General features: G+C 44.2%; 1 protein-coding gene across 1 annotated transcript in view; it reads right to left on the bottom strand.

The window, feature by feature from the left end:
- Positions 1 to 22,979, bottom strand: part of WSCD1 (WSC domain containing 1) — a 162,690-nt gene that overhangs the window by 14,142 nt on the left and 125,569 nt on the right. Inside the window, exons 5-6 of the mRNA XM_030186179.1 lie at positions 12,866 to 13,043; positions 4,966 to 5,130 (exon numbers count right to left, since the gene is read on the bottom strand). Of these exons, the coding sequence (XP_030042039.1) occupies positions 4,966 to 5,130; positions 12,866 to 13,043 (343 nt within the window). The remainder of the gene's footprint in view (positions 1 to 4,965; positions 5,131 to 12,865; positions 13,044 to 22,979) is intronic.

Consider the following 22,979-nt stretch of genomic DNA (forward strand, 5'->3'; position numbering starts at 1 on the left):
TCTTCATAGGGAACAAACATTCTATACATGTTATCCCTGGGATTTTGGATTTTTCCAAGTCCGTTTAGTAGCAGTTTATGGACTTGTCCTTTAGGAAACCGTCCAACCCCTTTTAAAATTCTGCTAAGCTAACCGCCTTCACCACATTTTCCGGCAATGAATTCCAGAGTTTAATTACACGTTGGGTGAAGAAATATTTTCTCCGATTTGTTTTAAATTTACTACACTGTAGTTTAATCGCATGCCCCCTAGTCCTAGTATTTTTGGAAAGCGTGAACAGACGCTTCACATCCACCAGTTCCACTCCACTCATTATTTTATATACCTCTATCATGTCTCCCCTCAGCCGTCTCTTCTCCAAGCTGAATAGCCCTAGCCTCCTTAGTCTTTCATCATAGGAAAGTCGTCCCATCCCCGCTATCATTTTAGTCGCCCTTCGCTGCACCTTCTATCAATGGACTTTACATACCTAGGCACGAAATGATAGTATTACCAAAATCAATTAAACATCAATATAAACAGGTCTGCAAATCTCTTCAAAAAAATTGTTGTCAACAGAAAACTAACTTTTCTGCTTCATTTCTATATAATGTCACTCTGTAGTTTCTGTATCCAATTTAATCAATTGCTTCCTGTGCTAACCTTTCAATTGTATTGTACGTATAATATCTTCCTTGCACTCATTTTAAGAATCGGCTATTTTTTTTTATTGATGTCAGGTCAAACAAATAAAGAGATGCAATACAAAAAAAAATGGCATTCACAGACCGAAGCCTGGTAAGAACATGACTATCCAAACCTAAGAGCAGGAATCATCTCATCATCAAAATTTTCGCCCATAGAAAACCAGACACCCTCCCTACTCCTTACCTGCTGCCAACCTAGTGAAAAAAATTAACAAAGCTGTAATGAATCGTCCAAATACCCAAAAGGTCACCGCCCCACATATTCTTTACTTACTCATACTAAACTAAAACAGACAACACAGAGGGTCTGAACTCTTATAGCCCCCCACCAAAGAAAATGCAAGGTAAACACAATGCAAGAAAGTCTATTAAACAACAGGAGAAAGAAAAGTGTGTGTGGGGGGCGGGGGGAGTTTCACACTGGAACACCAATCAGAGCACCCAGTTGATTTAAAGTGTGACTTCGAGCACGAGAGACAGAGAATGGATATACTGTCCCCCCAGACTGCATAAAAGTTAATTGCATGGCTTGAAGCTCCATCAAAAGCAACTCATGAAGTCTGTTCCTCCAATGCCAGTATTGAGGGGCTGTAGACTTAGTCCAATTATGGAAAATACACTTCTTCCCCACCATACAAGCCTTAACCACCCAAGTTACCTGAGGTTTAACCTGTACACCCAAGGAAGAAACCTGGCCCAACAGGGCACTGCTCAGAAGAAATGGAATATTTATTTATTTATTGCATTTTTATCCCACATTTTCCCACCTCTTTGCAGGCTCAATGTGGCTTACAATACATCATGAGCGGTGGAAATATATTAGAAAATAGACATTTAGTGTTACAGAAGGATCTTGGGTAACATGATAATGAAAAAGAAAAACATGATAGTAGTATAATAAGTAGATACTATAATATGCTCCAAATAGCAGATCAAAGCTCTCCAAAAGGACTTGACCAGTCTGCACTACCAAAAGGCATGAGAAAACATATTAGGAAGTTCCCCACATTTAAGGCAAAGAGAAGTATCACTATAGTCCATGGCATATAGTCTAGATTGTGAAATGTAAGCCCAAAATACTACCTGATATTGGCACTCCCGAAGTACTGCACTACACACCCACACCAGAACCTGACGGATACATCGTAGAAGGTCCTGGGAACTAACTGAGGAACGCAAATCTGCCAACCAGCGAGTAGCCAGGTCCCCCAGATCTCGATGAGGACACGTAAGTAACCATTTATGCAGTAAAGAAACTGAAACATCAAAAAACTCCTGGAATCTAGAGGCCAGATCAATGCGAAGATGCGAACAATCCAAAGAAGCAATATAATGAGTAAGGGTTGCAAAGTCCTTGCTCATCAGGAAATAAAGCAGCTGCGGAGTGAAGGGAGCCTGTCGGGGAGAGAAAGTGATACAGCTGACTAAAGCCATGGCTCACCCATTGCAACAACACCTGATTAGCAGTACCTGGAGAAAAATCCAAGTTGCCCTGGACAGGCAACAAACCATTACGATAAGAATTAAACTTCCACAACTGAGCAAGATGTTGCCACACTGCTCGAATTAGTTTAACACATTCGTTCACAGATCAGTCGGTAAAATGGAGGCCCTAGCATGCAATACATAGAGGGGATGTAATGGAAAGCAAAGGGCAGATTCCATGGGCACTGGGGAAAGTATTCCCTTGGGTAAGAGAATCACATAAATGTCGCAACACACAAGCCATATTGTATAACTTAAAATCTGTCAGGCCCAAACCCCCCTCCACCAATTACCCACCATGAATTGAAATTTGACCTTCGGCTTGTTACCCGCCCACTCCCCAACAAAAGCAAGAAACTAGACTATTGAGAGATTTCAAATCTTTTGAAGTTAAGGTAAAGAGGAAGGGCTTGCAAATAATATAACCATTTGGGGAAGATGACCATAGAGAAAAGATTGATGCACCCTAACAAAGATAAGGGGAGGTTAGACCATTACCACAATTTGCTGGCAGTAAAGGATTGTAATTGAGATATGTTAGTTTGGTACAGTTGAGAATGGTTAAAGGCACATTTTTTCAATAAAGATATTTTCTAAACATTGAATATATTGGAGTCTAGTTGTAAATTAATGACAGTTGAGAAGGAGCCACACATAACTGGACCCTCAAATATGTAAAAGAGTCAAAAGCTCTAAGCAAAGGACAACCTGAAGGTTTAGACTAAAATGGCCTTCATACATGTAGACTCGACATGGAACCGTGTTTCGGCAATAAAATGCCTGCCTTAGAAGTCAATGTGGATATGTTTCTGAAATAATGGCCACACTGTACAAATGTACAAAAAAAGACAGCAAAGCTTCTATAGAACTGTTTCTCAACTCTCTCCTGGAGACACACCAAGAGGGGCATTTTCGAAAGAAACGTCTTAAGTTGGAATTTGGACGTCTTTGTAAAACGACCAAATTCGGAGGCAGGGAAAAGGTCATTTTCAAAAAAAGATGGACGTCCATCTTTGTGTTCGAAAATATCATGGATGCCCTTGGATTTGGACGTCTTTGATTTCGGCCATTTTCGAATGCAAAGACATCCAAGTCTAAAACATCCAAAGTCAAGCCATTTGGATGTGGGAGGAGCCAGCATTTTTAGTAGACTGGTCCCCCTGACATGCCAGGACAGCAATCAGGCACCTAGGGGGCACTGCAGTGGACTTCATAAAATGCTCCCAGGTACACAGCTCCCTTAGCTTGTGTGTTGAGCCCCCCCCCCCAAACCCACTACCCCCAACTGTACACCACTACCATAGCCCTTACGGGTGAAGAGGGGTACCTATATGTGGGTAGAGAGGATTTCTGGTAGGTTTTGGAGGGCTCACTGTTTCCTCCGCAACTGTAACAGGTGTGTGTGTGTGTGGGGGGTGGGGGGGTATGGGCCTGGGTTCACCTGTCTGAAGTGCACTGCACCTACTAGTAAACTACTCCAGGGACCCGTATGCTCTGTCATGGACCTGAGTATGACATCTGAGGCTGGCAAGTAATATCTTTAATCATGTTTTTTGAGGGTGGGATGGGGTTAGTGACCACTGGGGGTGTAACGGGAGGTCATCCCCGATTCCCTCCAGTGGTCATCTGGTAATTTCGGGCACCTTTTTGTGCTTTATTCGTAAGAAAAACAGGTCTGGGTGAAAATGTCCAAGTTTTAGTCCTGGACGTCTCTGCTTTTTTCCATTATGGCTCAAAGACGTCCAAGTCTTAGGAACGGCCAAATCCCGCCTCAACTATGCCTCCGATACACCCTCTTGAGATTTGGACTTCCTTGCGACGGACTTCTGAGAAAGACGACCAAAATCGGGTTTCAATTATACTGATTTGGACGTCGCTGTGAGATGGACGTCCAAGTGCCGATTTATGTCACTTTTTGGACGTGCATCTCTTTCAAAAATGAGCCTGCTAGTTAGTCACATTTTTAGGACTATCACAATGAATATGCATAATATAGATATTCATAAATGGGTCTCTACTATATGCATATCTATCTCATGAATATTCATTCATTGTGGTAATCCTGAAATCCGACTGGCTAGATGAGCCTCCAAGAGAGGATTGAGAAGTACTTTTCTACAGTAACAGAGCCTACTTTTTGTTGATGGTCAGGACCTCTCTACAAGAAGAATAAAGGTACTAGACCTAGTTGAAATAAGTCCAATGGACATCTTTAGCAGTAACGGGAGGATCATAAACTGAGTAACAATGTGAGCACATTCCCCTGTATTCTATATAGCATGACTTAAGTTGCGTTCGCAAATCCGGTCATATTCTGGATTTCAGCATGCAAATTAATCAACTTACAAGCCAATCAGCACCGATAAATGCCACTTAACAACCAATTGACACTAATTGGCATTAATTAGAATTTACGTTCACAACTGTCTAAGCGTATTATGTAAAGTGATGTGCGTAAATTCTAAGGCACATAGTTGAAAAGGGGGCATGGAATGGATGAGTCATGGGCATTTATAAAATCTATGTGCGTTGTTATAGAATACATCCGATCTGCACCTAATTTAAGCATCGGAATTTACACCCATGTTTTACTTGGCGTAATTGTCCCCAACTAAATTTAGTTGTGCGGAAGGGCACTCGGAGTATTCTATAAACCGCACTGAAATTTAGGCATATTCTATAAAGTACGCCTAAATTTAGGAGTACTTCATAGAATATACCTAGGCTTATTTTTTTTTCAACAACAATTTGTTTGGCGTGATATATAGAATCTAGCCCATTTTGTGTTTAATACCTTTACTGTAGAGGGCTCCATCAAAATAATAACTGCCAGTGTAGTATCCTGTAGCATGTTCTATTAAATGTCGAACCCATGTGTTCCCGGCACCTGGGAAGCTGGACAGTGCAACAAATACTTTAGATTTTGTAGCGAGGAATCTTCTATCTGTACATCTAGTATCTAAAAATAAGAAGAGGAAAAGATGTTATTGCTAGGTCAACAGCATTTCATCACTTGTTTCATCACTGTAAAGTGCCTATTGTTGTTGCTATCCTCATCCATCCATCCACCCACATAAACCAGGGCCTTTCTCTATGGCAAATTTGGATCAAATGTAGTAGAAATGTTTCCTATCCAAGTGCTAATGTTTGTCAAACATCACTCAAATATATCCAGGGGGAGGACCTTCAATAGATGTCCTGCAAGATCAGAGTCATCCTTGGCTTGTCAAGAACAGGGAGAAACCAGAGCCCAAAACACGAGAAAACTATGAAACAACCTTCTTTGCCTTCTGATAGATGCACATATTACTGCAACTTATTAATTATTATATAGGGAACAATTTTATAACAGGAGACCTGTGTGAGAAGTAAAGGGTGCCTCTTATAAGCCTATCTGATAAAGATACACGGAGCGACATAATCGAACGGGGGTGCCCATCTATAAGGGTGCCCATCTCTAGGGATGGCCCTGGAAAGCGGTGTCTCCGACCGTATTATCCAAACAAGATGGGCGGTCATCTTTCGTTTCGATAATACGGTCGGGGACGGCTAAATCTTAACATTTGGGCTGCCTTTAGAGATCACCGCCCTTAGAGATGGCCGACATTGGTTTTCGCCAATAATGGAAACTAAGGGTGGCCATCTCAAAACCGGCCACATCCAAGCCATTTGGTTGGACATAACCTATTCGTCTGGTATTGATGACAAGGAGCACTTGACACAATGCCATTGACAAAGAAAAGCAAAACTAAATCAGTAAGAAACATCACAACCAAATGTAACACCAGAGCTCTGCCAATTGTCCCACTTGTGTGTTTTGAGTTTACAAAAGGTAAAATTAAAGACCCCGGAACAGTAGCAGTAGGCAATTGGGGTAGCCGCTCCAGACAATGCCACCAGAGGCCACAATACGCCTGAGAGCTTCATACTTTTTATGCATGGATGCAGTTGCACAATTTTTCAAAAGTTCTTTTCTGTGAGTACGATAGGCTTTACATGTGGAAAAAAAAGGTCTATAAAGCTACCCATAACTTCTCTCATTCTATAACTTTAGCACCTAAATGTGGAGAAGGCATTGGCGGGGCATGGGTGAATTTCACACATAGAGGGGCATAATCGAACAGGGCGCCCAAGTTTTCCTGAGGACGTCCTCGCAGAACATCCCCCGCGAAGGGGCGGGGAAACCCATATTATCGAAACAAGATAGGCGGCCATCTTTCGTTTCGATAATACGGTCGGGGACGCCCAAATCTCAACCTTTAGGACGACCTTAGAGATGGTCGTCCCCAGTTTTCACTGATAATGGAAACCGAGGACGCCATAGGCGCCCGGTATAAGAGGACCGCTGCCCCCACCCCGCGGAGCTGCAGACTTCCCTGCTCCCCAGTCACCAATCATCTCCCATTTCTGCCCTCAGCTGCCCTCTCCCTACCTTTAAATATTGTAATTTTCCTCGAGCAGGCGGCGCCGGCATTGCAAGCAGCAGCAGGCTCCAGCCTTCCCTCACATGGCTCCGCCCTCTTCTGACATATTTCCTGTTTCCCCGAGGGCAGAACCATGCGAGGGAAGGCTGGAGCCTGCTGCTGCTTGCAATGCTGGCGCTGCCTGCTCGAGGAAAATTACAATATTTTAAGGTAGGGCAAGAGCAGGAAGGGAACGAGGGCTATCAGCTGAGGGCAGATGTGAGATGATTGACGACAGGGGGAGTGGGGGTCGGGGGGGCTGGAAGAAGGCAGGAAATGGCTGGCAGAAGGGAGATGGTTGACATGGGCTGCTGGATGGAGTAGAGGGGAGGGGAGGGTTGCTGGACATGGGTGGATGGAGGGGAGAGGAGGGTTGCTGGACATGGGTGGATGGAGGGGAGAGGAGGGTTGCTGGACATGGAGGATGGAGGGGAGGGCAGGGGAGAGGACAGTTGCTGGACATGGGTGGATGGAGGGGAGAGGAGGGTTGCTGGACATGGGTGGATGGAGGGGAGAGGAGGGTTGCTGGACATGGGTGGATGGAGGGGAGAGGAGGGTTGCTGGACATGGGAGGATGGAGGGGAGGGCAGGGGAGAGGACAGTTGCTGGACATGGGTGGATGGAGGGGAGGGGAGAGGAGGGTTGCTGGACATGGATGGAGGGGAGGGAAGAGTGAGGAAGGAGATGAGATGAGGGAAAAGGAAGAGAGAAAAACTGCACATGGAGGAAGAAAATAGGCAGAAGCTGGATCCACTGGACAGTCAAGTCTGTGGAGGACCCAGCTTTTACTTACGGATGTAGGGCAAGAAATGAAGAAAGGCGGAAAGTAAAGAAATAAATGGAAAGGAAGCCCTGGAAACGGAGTTAAGAGGACAGATAGCAGCATAATTTATTTTTATTTATTTATTTATTGCATTTGTATCCCACATTATCCCACCTATTTGCATGCTCAATGTGGCTTACAGAGTTTTGTTATGACATTGTCATTACAGGAAATCAGATACAATTGGTATTGTACAGAGATTTGTTATGACATAGTTATTACAGGATATCAAACCTATAAATGGCAAGTGACCGACTCACCTGCAAATGCGCAGTAGAGACTTCCCTCTCTGTCCCGCCCCCGCGTCAAGACGTGATGACGGGGGAAAGGGGGCGGGACAGAGAGGGAAACTGCGCTGAAGGGGAGGGAGGGAACCGCTGACGTCGCTACCGCTCCCCCCCCCCCCCAAGGTAGCCGCTACCGCCCCCCCACCCCCAGAGTCGCCACCACCCCCCCCTTCACCCGGCCCGGGCCCTCTCTTCGTTATTCAACTTACAGCAGCGCCGAAACAGCAGCAAGCAGCTCAGCTTCAGCTCCTGTCGGCCTTCCTTCCCTGCCTGTGCCCCGCCCTCGCCGACGTGACGTCACATGAGGGCGAGGCACAGGCAGTGAAGGAAGGCCAACGGGAGCTGCTGCTTGCTGCTGTTTTGCCGCTGCTGTAAGTTGAATAACGAAGAGAGGGCCCGGGCCGGGTGGAGGGATGGCGGCAACTCGGGGGGGGGGGGGGGGGTACGGTAGCGGTGGCGACCTCGCGGGGAGGGGGAAGGAAAACCCCAATATCAGCCCGTTTTTACGGGCTCAACGGCTTGTCAATTATAATTGGTAGTATACAAAGATTAAGTAAGGGAAGAGAGCTGGAGGTGTTAGGGAGGATACATAGGCGGTCGGTGGCCCAACTGTTTGGGGAGGCTAAAGGGGGTGGAGTTAGGGGTGGGGCCAGGGGTGGAGCTTAAATCCATAATTGTCTGATAACACACAGAAAAAATAAAAATAAAAATAAAAGTCACAATACCTTTTAAATTTAGATATTAGATACATATGTCAAAGAATAAAGTGATTGCTCAAAGCATATACTAACCATAATCGCTCAACTGCAAAACACTATGCACATCTTTGTGCAAAAACACACTCAGAACTTTACTGTACCAAAAATATACACCATTAGGGGATTATAGCCCATTTAGTTATGTTTAAACAAAAGAGATCTGCATTAAAAAAATATTTATTTTTATTTTGACCTATAAAACCACTTGTCCCTGAAACATGCCTAAAAACAGAATAATCCAGTTGTGTATCTAAAATGCAAATTCCTACAAATGAGATGACATTAAATGTGATTCCATGTGCCCCAGCTTTAGCCTTGTTAAGATCAACAATCAAGAACAACCTGGATGCAGCAGCTCAAAAGTTTGTTTGTTTTGTTTGGGCTGAAGGCAGTGAGGATGTCATGTTGGGGAAACACATTAACCAAATTGGCTTCCTTGTTTACTTACTGGGCTACAAAGGCTCACTTCCACTCCTTTTGGGAGTCTTGCATCTTTCTCCCTGTTTCTTCTGCTGCCTGCTGTCTCCCCCCATTGTCATTTTTACTGCACTGAAGAGTTCTGCCTCAGCACCGGCAATTCAGAGACTCAGAGTCAGCCTTCTGCCAGCGTCGGGGCTTCTCCTCAGTGGCGTCCTGGACTCTAACGTAACTTCCTCTTTTCTGCAGAGCTGGGAGGGAGTGAGACTCGCCTGAAGAGAAAGCCCCGACGCTGGCAGAAGGCAGAACTCTTCAGTGCAGTAAAAATGACGATGGAGACGGCGGGCAGCAGAAGAAACACAAGATGGTCAGGGTTGGGCTGGGGAGGCTTAGCCTCCCCAAGCCTCTTATACGGGGCACCTATGGGAGGACAGTATAGAAGGTGGATAGTATAGAATCGGATACTGGGCCAGCATGATCAGAAAAACAAAGTCACCAGACAACAAACGTAGAAAAGATCATTTTATTTTCATTATAATGTTTGGAATATGTCCACTTTGAGAATTAGGTGCTCAACATTAAAAGTTTATATTTATTTACTTATTTATGGCATTTTATCCCACATTAAACATGAATTAGGGTGTTTTGTGGCTCTACACGTATCATGATATTATGATTCCTTGTTTCATATTGTTGACGGTCTGCATTTTCCATAGTAACATAGAAGATGACGGCAGAAAAAGACCTGCACGGTCCATCCAGTCTGCCCAACAAGATAAACTCACATGTGCTACTTTTTGTGTATACCTTACCTTGATTAGTACCTGTCCTTTTCAGGGCACAGACCGTATAAGTCTGCCCAGCACTATCCCCGCCTCCAAACCACCAGTCCCGCCTCCCACCACCGGCTCTGGCACAGACCGTATAAGTCTGCCCAGCACCATCTCCGTCTCCCACCACCGGCTTTGCCACCCAATCTCATCTAAGCTCTTTAGGATCCAGTCCTTCTGAGCAGGATTCCTTTATGTTTATCCCACGCATGTTTGAATTCCATTACCGTTTTCGTTTCCACCACTTCCCGCGGGAGGGCATTCCAAGCATCCACTACTCTCTCCGTGAAATATGTATGGTACAGTAAGGTTCTGAGTGTGTTTTTGCACAAAGTTGTGCATAGTGTATTTTAGTTGAGCGATTGTGGTTAGTATATACTTTGAGCAACCACTTTATTCTTTGACATATGATACATATCTAATATCTAAATTTAATAAAAGGTATTAATTGTGACTTATTTTTATTTATTTTTTCTGTGTGTTATCAGACAATTATGGATTTAAGCTCCACCCCCAACCCCGCCCCTTTAGCCTCCCCAAACAGTTGGGCCACCGACCGCCTGTGGAGGACGCCCATCTCAGTAATGATCAAATCCAAGCCATTTGGTCATGGGAGGAGCCAGCATTCGTAGTGCACTGGTCCCCCTGACATGCCAGGACATCAACCGGGCACCCTAGGGGGCACTGCAGTGGACTTCAGAAAAAGCTCCCAGGTGCATAGCTCCCTTACCTTGTGTACTGAGCCCCCCAAAACCCACTCCCCACAACTGTACACCACTACTACCATAGCCCTTAGGGATGAAGGTGGGCACCTAGATGTGGGTACAGTGGGTTTCTGGTGGGTTTTGGAGAGGTCACATTTACCACCACAAGTATAACAGTAGAGGGGATGGGCCTGGGTCTGCCTGCATGAAGTGAACTGCAGTACCCAATAAACTACTCCAGGGCCCTGCATACTGTTGTCATGGAGCTGGGTATGATATTTGAGGCTGGCATAGAGGGCTGGAAAAAATATTACAATTTTTTTTTAGGGTGGGAGGGGGTTAGTGACCACTGGGGGAGTAAGGGGAGGCCATCCCCTATTCCCTCCGGTGGTCATCTGGTCATTTAGGGCACATTTTTGTGGCTTGGTCATAAAAAAAAAGGACCAAGTAAAGTCGGCCAAGTGTTTGTCAGGGACGCCCTTCTGTTTTCCATTATCGGCAGAGGACGCCCATGTGATAAGCATGCCCCAGTACCGCCTTCGCTATACTTCCAACACGCCCCCGTGAACTTTGGTTCTCCCCGAGACGGAAAGCAGTTGAGGACGCCCAAAATTGTCTTTTGATTATGCCGATTTGGGCGACCCTGGGAGAAAGACGCCCATCTCCCGATTTGTGTCGAAAGATGGGAGGCCTTCTCGTTCGAAAATAAGCCTGATTGGCATGCAAATTATAGAACACTGTAAATTACGTGCTAAAGTGCAACATTTCTAATCTAATCTAATCTATTCAATCTAATCCAATCCAAGGTCCTATGTGGTTTACAATCTCTGCTTGGCAGAGCTTATGATCTGTTCAACTCAAACAAGACAAATTTCCACCCTCACATTTATGCTTGTCTTTTACATGACGTGATAGCGCCTAAATGTGGGGGCGCAAATGCGGATTTATACTCAGTTCTATAATGGAATCTGCACGCCCAGATGCTGTTGTAGAACTCATGCTCAGCACCCTGCATTTTGGCACCCAAATTTGGGCAACCTTTACAGAATTGCCCTCATATTGGAGGTTTCCAAAATCAGGAATATAATAACTGTTGGGTTCGCAATACATAATATAGGAACATTCTCATACTCGTACTGTATGCTATATTTTTCTAATAATATAAGAATATTTAGAATACGGGAAGGATTAAGCATACAGGAAGTAATTTTATAAATCTTTTGTATGCACAATATGTTGATTTACATACATAAACTCTGTTGAAGCCTCTTAAAAAATAGGTCATGCCTAAAAGCAGGCACAGTGAAAATTTGTAGAGTAGGCAGGTTCAGGGAAGGGCAGAGCACAGGGGGCATAGCCAAACACCCAATTTTAGGCGGACCTGAGCACAAAATGGTGGACATAACAACTCCCCCTTCTGCCCAGTATCTCTCCCACCCCCTCCAGGCTATTTAAGTGACCCCCCCCCCCTCAGCTCTCTTGATTCCCCCCCCCACCCAGTACCTTTTAAATAGTTTAGGTCTTCTCTGGAAGTGAACAGCAACTCATTCCCCTTGCTAGCACCAGCTCCAAGCCTTCAACTCTGATGTAACTTCCTGCTCTCACAAACAGGAAGTTGTGTCAGAGAAAAGGCTCAGGGCCAGCATGATCAGGAGGAATGTGCTACTGCTCTCTTTCAGCAAAGAACTAATGGATTTTAAGGTACCAGGGGGTTGGTGGAGTGGAGTTGACCCCCCCACCCCGATCGCTTGAGGGGAGAGATGCCAAGAGTCTTCGGCTGGTGGTGCTTGGGGATCCCTGCCAGCCACATCTCTGCTGTGCTGCTGCTTGGGTGGGCCTGCGTCCAAAGTTGGTGGGCCTGTGCCCACCCATGGCTACGTCATTGGAAAAGAGTCACAATTTATGCACGTGCATGCATACTAACTTTACTTGCTAACATTCATGCCAGTTTATGAGTTGGCATAAATATCCGTGGCTTTATCTAGATACTATTCCTGCAGGATTTGTGCTAGTATTTTATAAATACACAAACACCTATGTGTTTTTATAAATGGTTACTACTGCTACTTATTTCTATAGCACAGCTAGATATATGCAGCAATGTACACAAACACATAAGAGACAAGCTCTACCAAGCAGAGCTTATGATCTGTTCAAGTCAAATGCACAGGGATGGGGACCATGGGAAATCCATGGGAATCCACCATATTGGTGACAGGGTTAGGGTGGGGATGGAAAAGAATTGACTGGGGATGGGGTGGGGATGGTGACCAGATTATATCCCTGTTCATATGTCTACTTCCTCCCCAATTAAGCAAGGCGACTTGTTTTGAAACTGCTCTAGCAGAAGCCAATTTGCAAAAAGCATTTATGCATTTGGTGGTGGCACTGTTTAGTTCATCTGTGACTTACCTTGTACTGGAGTTTGATAGACAGCACAATATGTTTCCTGTGCTGGAGCCTCTGCAATGCTGCTAACATTCAATATTCTGCCACAGTGTAATTCATCGACACTGTCATGCAGAGTAAAGTGTGTCGTGGGAGAGGCACAGAAGCACGCCATCCCTCTCATGACAGCCAAGGGAAATTCCTACAAAAAAGGAGAAGAGAAGAAAATCACGGCGTCAATATCGCTGAGAGTAAAATAAATTGTCTTTAAGCCGAAGGTATAATGGAAAGTGTTTTGTGAGTTTCAAATACTCTCTGGCTTCACCAGACCTCAATTTTACTACAATTGGCATTTGTAATATAGAAAAAAATTGTATTCAAATTTCATACTTAAGTAAGAAATTGGATTCCAGTTTGTTCCGACCTCTTGTTGCTTTCTATTTCTGTTATTTACTGCCATCCTGAGCAGCTTAGAGAATAAAAAGAAAAACTACCAGGCGCTTCCTCTGGCTTTACAAATGAGGCATAAATAAAAGTACTTTTTTTTTGGAACATGGTACATGGGTGCCCTGCTATGAAATTATCACCATAGGGTTAATGAGATACAAAACATGCAAATATATGCAAAGCTGTTCAATACTATGTACATTCTATAATGTGAATTGCAGTGAATACTGCAAGTTGGATTATAGCTGGAAAAATAACTTCAGTAGTTACCATCCCAGAAGCATTGGAACTCAAAGCATAGCCCGATGCTCCCTGGCTGCATCTTAAAGAGGTCACAGTGATGTCTCCCCACTCTCCCAAGCAGCACCCACACCCTCACCTGCTCAGCAGCCTCTTCCCCAGTCACCCCCCATCACATCTTCCTCTCAATTAAAATTCCATCATCAAGTCCCCATTTCCCCATGAACCCCCCCCCCCCCCCGATATGGAAACATGACTCCAAGGGGTAGAATCACGAGACTACCACTAGGGGTGACATTCTGAGAGATAGTGCCAGCAAGGGCAGGAACAACTGGGGATAATTCCTACACAAGAACCCTCTATACCACCAGATTGGGCCGTAAGGCCATCGGGATTGGGAGGAGGGTCCTTTTGGATCATGCAAAAAACACTACAAAGAAAATGTTCTACTCAATGTGGAAACTTAAAAGGATCAAACCTTTTTCCCAAGGGAAATATTCCGTAGCCTGGTACAATCGATGGTGCTAAGTCATCTAGATTATTGCAATGCCATCTACGCCGGATGCAAAGAACAAGTCATTAAGAAACTTCAAACAGCTCAAAACACAGCAGCCAGGCTCATACTTGGGAAAGCGAAATACAAAAGCGCCAAACCCCTAAGAGAGAAACTACACTGGCTCCCTTTAAAAGAACGAATTGCGTTCAAAGTTTGCACCCTGGCCCACAAAATCGTTCACGGGGAAGCTCTGACCTATATGTCAGACCTCATAGACCTACCTATTAAGAATGCAAAAAGATTATCATGAACATTCCTCAATCTCCACTACCCCAGTTGCAAAGGACTAAAATATAAATCCATATACGCATCCAGCTTCTCCTACGTATGCACGCAACTATGGAATGCATTACCGAAAGCCATGAAATCAATACATGACCTAACAATCTTCCGTAGATTACTGCAAACGAACCTGTTCAAGAAAGCTTACCATAATGTTTCATCTTAAATACGAAACAAATAGACTTTACAAGAACTAGACAAAACCGAACTTTTGCCGCTTAACTGTTTAACCTCACTGCTATTAAAGAAAGCTACATAATACGCATTACCAACCTACTTCCTAGATGACTAGGATATCTTTATAGTCGATGACCTAACTTATGCTACAACTCATTTTATCACTAAGAGACCTTTAAGCAATGTCATAATGCATTCCTCTGTACCATGTATGTAAGCACCTTAATGCAAAATCATTTGTATGTAATACCAAAATGTACTCTTTTTTTACCATGTATGCATGCACCTAAATGTAATACCATCTGAAATTCTGTACCGGAAATGGCAAGCGCCATCACGGCATAATGTAAGCCACATTGAGCCTGCAAATAGGTGGGAAAATGTGGGATACAAATGCTACAAATAAATAAATAAAAATATTGTAATCCTTTTAAATTCTTCAATCTTCTAAAATATTTACATCTTTCCCTAGGGATTGATTCTTTGTGTTTTTGTTATATCTTTCAGGATCTACCGGGATGGACCAGGATCAAAGACTCTCCCTTCTCAGGTAAATAAGTACATAAGTAGTGCCATACTGGGAAAGACCAAAGGTCCATCCAGCCCAGCATCCTGTCACCGACAGTGGCCAATCCAGGTCAAGGCACCTGGCACGCTCCCCAAACGTAAAAACATTCCAGACAAGTTATACCTAAAAATGAGGAATTTTTCCAGTCCATTTAATAGCGGTCTATGGACTTGTCCTTTAGGAATCTATCTAACCCCTTTTTAAACTCCGTCAAGCTAACCGCCCGTACCACGTTCTCCGGCAATGAATTCCAGAGTCTAATTACACGTTGGGTGAAGAAAAATTTTCTCCGATTCGTTTTAAATTTACCACACTGTAGCTTCAACTCATGCCCTCTAGTCCTAGTATTTTTGGATAGCGTGAACAGTCGCTTCACATCCACCCGATCCATTCCACTCATTATTTTATACACTTCTATCATATCTCCCCTCAGCCGTCTCTTCTCCAAGCTGAAAAGCCCTAGCCTTCTCAGCCTCTCTTCATAGGAAAGTCGTCCCATCCCCACTATCATTTTCGTCGCCCTTCGCTGTACCTTTTCCAATTCTACTATATCTTTTTTGAGATACGGAGACCAGTACTGAACACAATACTCCAGGTGCGGTCGCACCATGGAGCGATACAACGGCATTATAACATCCGCACACCTGGACTCCATACCATTCTTAATAACACCCAACATTCTATTCGCTTTCCTAGCCACAGCAGCACACTGAGCAGAAGGTTTCAGCGTATCATCGACGACGACACCCAGATCCCTTTCTTGATCCGTAACTCCTAACGCGGAACCTTGCAAGACGTAGCTATAATTCGGGTTCCTCTTACCCACATGCATCACTTTGCACTTGTCAACATTGAACTTCATCTGCCACTTGCACGCCCTTTCTCCCAGTCTCGCAAGGTCCTCCTGTAATCGTTCACATTCCTCCTGCGACTTGACGACCCTGAATAATTTTGTGTCATCGGCGAATTTAATTTAATCCACCCCAGCTCTAACCAAAGTTTCCCTTGGTGAGATTCCCTATGGTGTCTGTGTTGGATGATGGTCACTTATCTATATGCTCTCTTGGCTAGACTTTGGCCTTGCTTGTAAGGGGGGCCTTGCTGCTCCAACAGCTTGCAGGTCTCCACTCTGAAAAAGCTTAATACCCTGTACTTTAAATAACCAAATGGGATGGAAAACCCTAGCTCCCTTTCTTTCAGAGGTAGACAATGGTAGTGGATTTAGAAACACTGTGGTCATTAGCTAATTTTAAACTAAAAATAATTTTCTCCGTAGAGCTTCCTAAGCTTTTAATGAGTACCCTATTCTATAAGAGCCTTAGAGCTGGAATCTCGGCCCACACTTTCACCACACAGCCTCTGTCATAGCTCCCCACTACAAGCAGGCAGTGTTTTGTTAATACAAAGCCTTCCAGCTCTCATGTAGCATTACAGCCACACACTTAAACAAGCACCTCAATTAAAAGAAACACTTCCTTAGACACTGGCACACTGAACCACCTGTTGATTAAGCCAGTGCCAACTTAAAATCACCTTTTCTTTCCCTCTTTTTTAACAGGCCTAACCTCAGTTAAGGTACAACAAAATAAATGAAAACTTTAATTTTTCTAGGACTCAGTTTCAGTGCTTGGCTATTAGCCAAGTCTTTTCCCAAGCCTTTTGGACTTATTAAAGAAACATCTTTCTCTTTTCAGTCCTATCTGAGCTTTCTCTCACTCTCAGTCAACAGAATCTCACACACAGGCATCCACCTTCCTTCAGGTCCTGGGTTCTACAGGTGACTGTTACAGCTCTCATTGCCTAGGTATAGGGACTCAGCTGGGGCCATAGGTGCCGACTCTGTGGGTGCTTGAGCACCCCCAATATTGAGAAAATTCCTTGTATGTGTCCAGGAAGGGATTATTTCCACTGGGCGTAGCACCCCCAATAATTTTGAAAAGTTGGCTCTTGTGGCTGGGGCCACCAGACCCTCTGAGCCAATCAGGTACTTTCTTCTACTTCATGGAACCTTAGCGAAGTCTCCATTTTTAAAACTGTTTTTCCCCCATTGAACTCAATGGGGAAAGCACATTTCTTCACAAAATAATGCAGAAATTACACAGAATTTCAATAAAAATATCCCAGACATCCATGTCATATTAATACAATCCAGACCATAAGTACATAAGTATTGCCATACTGGGACAGACCAAAGTTCCATCAAGCAAAGCATCCTGTTTCTAACAGTGGCCAATCCAGGTTGCATGTACCTGGCAAGATCCCAAAAAAGTACAATACATTTTATGCTGCTAAGCAGTGGATTTTCCCCAAGTCCATTTTAATAATGGTCTATGCACTTTTCCTTTAGGAAGCCATCCAAACCTTTTTTAAACCCTGCTAAGCTAACTGCTTTTACTACATTCTCTGGCAACAAGAGTTTAATTGCACATTGAGTGAAGAAACATTTTCTCCAATTCATTTTAAATTTACTACTTTGTAGTTTCATTGCGTACCCCCTAGACCTAGTATTTTTGGAAAGAGTAACCAAGTGATTCACGTCTACCCGTTCCACTCCACTCATTATTTTATAGACCTCTATCATATCTCCCCTCAGCTGTCTTTTCTCCAAGCTGAAGAACCCTAGCTGCTTCAGCCTTTCCTCATAGGGAAATCTTCCCACCCCCTTTATCATTTTCGTCGCCCTTCTCTGCACCTTTTCTAATTCCACTATATCTTTTTTAAGATGTGGTGACCAGAATTGAACACAATATTCGAGGTGCAGTCGCACCGTGGAGCTATACAAAGGCATTATAATGTCCTCATTTTTGTTTTCCATTCCTTTTCTAATTATACCTTACATTCTATTTGCTTTCATAGCCGCTGCAGCACACTGAGCAGAAGGTTTAAACGTATCATCAACGACGACACCTAGATCCCTTTCTTGGTCTGTGACTCCTAAAGTGGAACCTTGCATGACATAGCTATAATTCGGGTTCCTCTTTCCCACATTCATCACTTTGCACTTGCTCACATTAAATGTCATCTGCCATTTAGACGCCCAGTCTCCCAGTCTCATAAGGTCATCTTGTAATTTGTCACAATCCTCTTGCAATTTAACAACTTTGAATAACTTTGTGTTGTCAGCAAATTTAATTACCTCACTAGTTACTCCCATCTCTAGATCATTTATAAATATATTAAAAAGCAGCAGTTCCAGCACAGACCCCTAGGGAACCCCACTAACTACCATGTTTTTAAAATTCACACTTTATTGCCACATTACACAATTTCACTTAAAAATAAACCCTAAATTCTGCTAAACTTTTCCAAACTTTTAGAAAGGGTTCAAATTCTTTCACGATTGCAGCTACAACTGATGGAATCAAGAAATTCACATTTTTGGTGATGCTAGACCCTCTGCACCTAAACCATCAAAAACAACACACTCAGGGACCCTTAGACCCACCCCTACCCCCAACCATAAAAAATAATTTTTAAAAATGGATCCCTGGAGCCCGACAAATAAACCACCCAAAATTGCCCATAAAAATTGAAATATAATCCCAGGCCAGGAGACCTGTTACTTGACTCTCCTGACCTTCTTCAGACTGCCCCTATGCCTGGTACTCCTCTGGGCCGTCCCTCCTTGCTGCCAGTGGACATACATGATCTCCAGCGGCAGCTTGCCGGGCAATGCTAAAAATTTAGGCCCCGGTTTCCTTGAGGTCTATTGGACCTCTGACATGCTTGAATGCACATGCATAAACCACAGTGAATGCACAGGAGCTCCAGTGGGTAGGCCCTAAGTCAGCCATTTTCCGGCAGGCCGGCCTGCCTTCTCTACCTCCACATTTGCAGCAGCGTGCCTACTCGCACCTGCTGTGTTCTGGCTCTCTCCAGCCCCCGGAAATGATCCGTACCCAAAATGGGTCCCAATGACACCAGGACAGCCCAGGATCAACTCATAAAAAGCCTTGGACCAACCCAGGACAAGCCCAGCAGCACTCCAGGACCTCCCCTGTCCAAACCTCTTTTTTGTTTACAATTTTCAACCCTTTACACATGCTGCCTTTTGGAATATGCACCATAGGAGTTAGGTGCCATGCCTTATAGAATAACGTGCACCCAGATATGTGCACAAATTTTAATACGTGCCAATTAAGATCTATAATTAGTTGTTAGCACCCAATTATTGCTGGTTCAAAGCTCATTATTCAATTTATTTGCACGCACATCTCAGAAGCGTGCCCAACTTTGGGCAATATATATAGAAAAACAGGGATAAGTGTGTATATACCTGATTATGTTAGTATTCTATAAAGGAAAGTCGGCACCTCCGTTCCTCTGTAGAATAAGCTCCTACCAAGTGCCCTGTTATACTGCCCTGCAATAGCAAAAGGAAGCAAATGCCTATTTTTACTGAAGCCCTTGCTTCCTTTTACCATTGCAGGGCAGTATAGATAGGGTTACCATATGTCCGGATTTCCCTGGACATGTCCTCTTTTTGAGGACATGTCCGGGGCATCCGGGCGGGTTTTGCCGCCCGCCTGTTTGTCCAGATTTCCTTACTTACTTACTATCTGCCCTGGTGGTCCAGTGACCTCTTTGGGGCAGGAAAGAGCCCCCTCTTTCCTGCCCAGAGCGCTGCCTGCCCTTGCCCTGCATCCTTCTCAGTCTCAGCTCAGGATTCAAAATGGCGGCCGAGAGTTGAAGCGGCCTCGCGAGACTTCAACTCTCGGCGGCCATTTTGAATCCCGAACTGAGACCGAGAAGGATGCAGGGCAAGGCAGCGCTCCAGGCAGAAAAGAGGGGGCTCTTTCCTGCCCTGAAGTGATCACTAGACTACCAGGGCAGTAGATAGTAAGTAAGGGGAGGAGAGGGGAATATGCGACAAGGGGGAGGGGAGGTGACAGGGGGCAGGGGAGGGGAATATGTGACCCGGGGGGAGGGGAATATGTGACAGGGGGCGGGATGATGATGTGAAAGGGGCGGGGCATGTGTCCTCTTTTTAAGAGGACAAAATATGGTAATCCTAAGTATAGAATTGCCCCCCATGTGAAAACAAAATGGCCTCCATGTTAACCATAGGTCACATTCCCCACACATTCTCCCTCTGTTCCCTGTCCCAAAACAGCATTTTCCATGTTAGCAGTTCAACACAGGAATTAGTCGACACTATTAGTACTTAGCAATTTCTCTGTTAAACATCTAATCCAGATTAGTAAACAGGTCTCTTATTTATTTGAATACAGCAAATGTAAACTTTGATATACTACTCACTTTTCTATCTCCTACAGCCAGATTCCTCTGCTTTCATCTTTTACATACGGAAGGACTTGGGAAGTACATTTGTTGCATTTTCCATTGTTTGGCAGCCATTGAAGCTTTCATATGACTATGGTTTAATGATGGTTTAAGAGTGTTAGAGATACTGTGGGATTCGTTTTAAAAATCATTTACTAATGTGGAAGATTTGGCATTGTGTGAATTGGAGAACTTTATTTAGGAAATAGTTTGCTTTTTTTTATGACCTTCTGGTGTCCTCGGTCTATGTGAGATCTTAACATTGTTTTCGTCAATAAATAGTTTGAACCCTGATCCTGTCTACATGTGTAATCTGCTGCTACCTTCAGTTCTCCAGTCTCTTGGTTTTTGCAGAACTTTGGCCTCTGCTAATTAAGGAGCCATTTTACTAAAGTTTAGCACGGGCTAAATGCTGAGAAGCCCATAGGTATAAAGGGCTCTTCTTAGCATTTAATGTGCGCTAACTCCATTAGTGCATGCTAAACTTTAGGAAAAGGGCCCCTAAATGCAAAGGCAGCAATCTTTTCAGTTTGGAGGTGGAACAAACAATGGATTAAGGAGGATACATCCCTTAATCCACCTTGTGCATGGCTGGCCAAAAGGAACACTTTATAAAAAGCTATACGTGCCAGGGATCAACTATAAATCCCCACATGAAAATACTAGATCTAACATGTGCATTCTGTTTATGAAATGGGCAACGCACATGCACATTTTCCACATGCCCAGTCCATGGCCAAACCATGCCCAACATACTCCTTGCAATTTCTGGGTGCCCACAGTTCAGCCTGTGAATATACAGAATACCTCCACACCAGGAGCAGACTAACCAATGGAACAAAAGGGCAGTGCCCGAGGACCCACAGCTGTAAGGAGCCCACTTTCCCCTAGCCTCCATCTAGTTTAACCACTTTTGATAAGTGGTGAGGGGGACCATGACCCTTACTGTCACAGCAGGGCCGCTGAGAGGGGGGGGGCAGGGGTCGGGGGGGGGGCAAAATTCCCTGGGCCCGGGCCTCCAAGGGGGCCCAGCACCGGGGTCTCTCTCTCTCTTCTGCTTCTGACGAGACCTGGGTGATTGCGTCCCGACAGAAGCAGCAGAGAGAAAACTCCGGTGGGGGGCCCCCCTTGCATTGAGACCGAGCATGTTAAACCTGAGGAAAGCAGCCGCAGGGGCAGGCAATGCTGAGCAGAGGAAGAAGCCGTGCTGCCTGAAGCTGGCTGGGCCAGCCAAGGTACTTCAGGTGGGCGAATGATGATGATTCTGGGGGGGTGGGGGGGGGGGGCGGCCCTGCCCTGGGCCTGGCTCACTCTCTCGGCAGCCCTGACTGTCAGTTTGCCCCTGCTGCACGCTCGCAGGTAAGTGTACACTTAAATAAGTGGCAGCAAAACAGTTACGAGCTATTCTGTAAGAGTGCATGTAAGTGGCATATCCCTGGATACTATTCTGATTTGTGCAGCGACTAAAGTCACACGCACAGATCAGTGCGCACAGTTGATCTGCACAAATTGGGTGTTAAATGACCTGAATTATGCACAGCACATATTCTAAAACAATTAGCGCGTAAATCCTGAACCGTTCCTAATTTAAGGGCCGGCATTTACTCATGGTTTATGCCCCAAGTGCTATTTTATAAACAGAGCTCAGGCTGAAATCCATCTGATTCAAATTCGTCTTTGAATTATTCATCCCTCTAGTCACATTGCAATAGATCATGTTCTAGTATCCAAAATCAAAGACATCTTTCACCCACAGTGTACACCTAGCAAAACTTTGGAAATAAGGAGGATTAAACCTAGATGGTATTCAAGTTATATGATTCAAAGGATTTGTGGTCCCTGTTTTGAAGGCTCTTAGTGCTTTCTTTTTGCTGTTTTGGACTTTGTCATTTACTTCCTACCCTCTCGGTGTATGTTCTTAGAATACTAAAAGGAAATTTTAAGATAATCCAGGAATGTAAGACCTGTGAAGTCAAAATGATAAAATATTTGACACCCACCAGACAGGACTTAACAAAGATCTGAGCTTTCCATCCCACTATAAGCCATAAAATTCTACTGCTTTGTCACCCTCTTATCTACCATCCATCTCTCTGTCTCTCATCCACCCAGCTCTCTCTGTTTCTCACCTAACCTACCCCTCCCTTTTCTTGTGAGACTGTCATTGGAATTCCTCTGTGTTTCACTTATATATTCTGATATTTGTTAACATTTGCTTATTTCCGATCTGAAGAAGAAGGGTTACCTTTGAAAGCTAATCAAAAGATGTATTCAGTTAGCCCAATAAAAAGGTATTATCTTATTTTCTTTTCTATATTTTGATTTATTTCTCTTTATTACCTTTAAAAGTGGACTAACATGGCTACCACACCCATAGGCGGTCAGTGGCCCAACTGTTTGGGAAGGCTAAAGGGGGCGGGGTTAGGGGGTAGAGCCAGGGGCGGAGCTTATATCCACAATTCACAACACGCAGAAAAAAAATAAGTAAAAATAAAAGTCACAATTAATACCTTTTATTCAATTTAGATATTAGATATGTATCATATGTCAAAGAATAAAGTGGTTGCTCAAAGCATATACTAACC

The sequence above is a fragment of the Microcaecilia unicolor genome, chromosome 13, assembly GCF_901765095.1.
Source record: "Microcaecilia unicolor chromosome 13, aMicUni1.1, whole genome shotgun sequence".
Taxonomy (NCBI): Eukaryota; Metazoa; Chordata; class Amphibia; order Gymnophiona; family Siphonopidae; genus Microcaecilia; species Microcaecilia unicolor.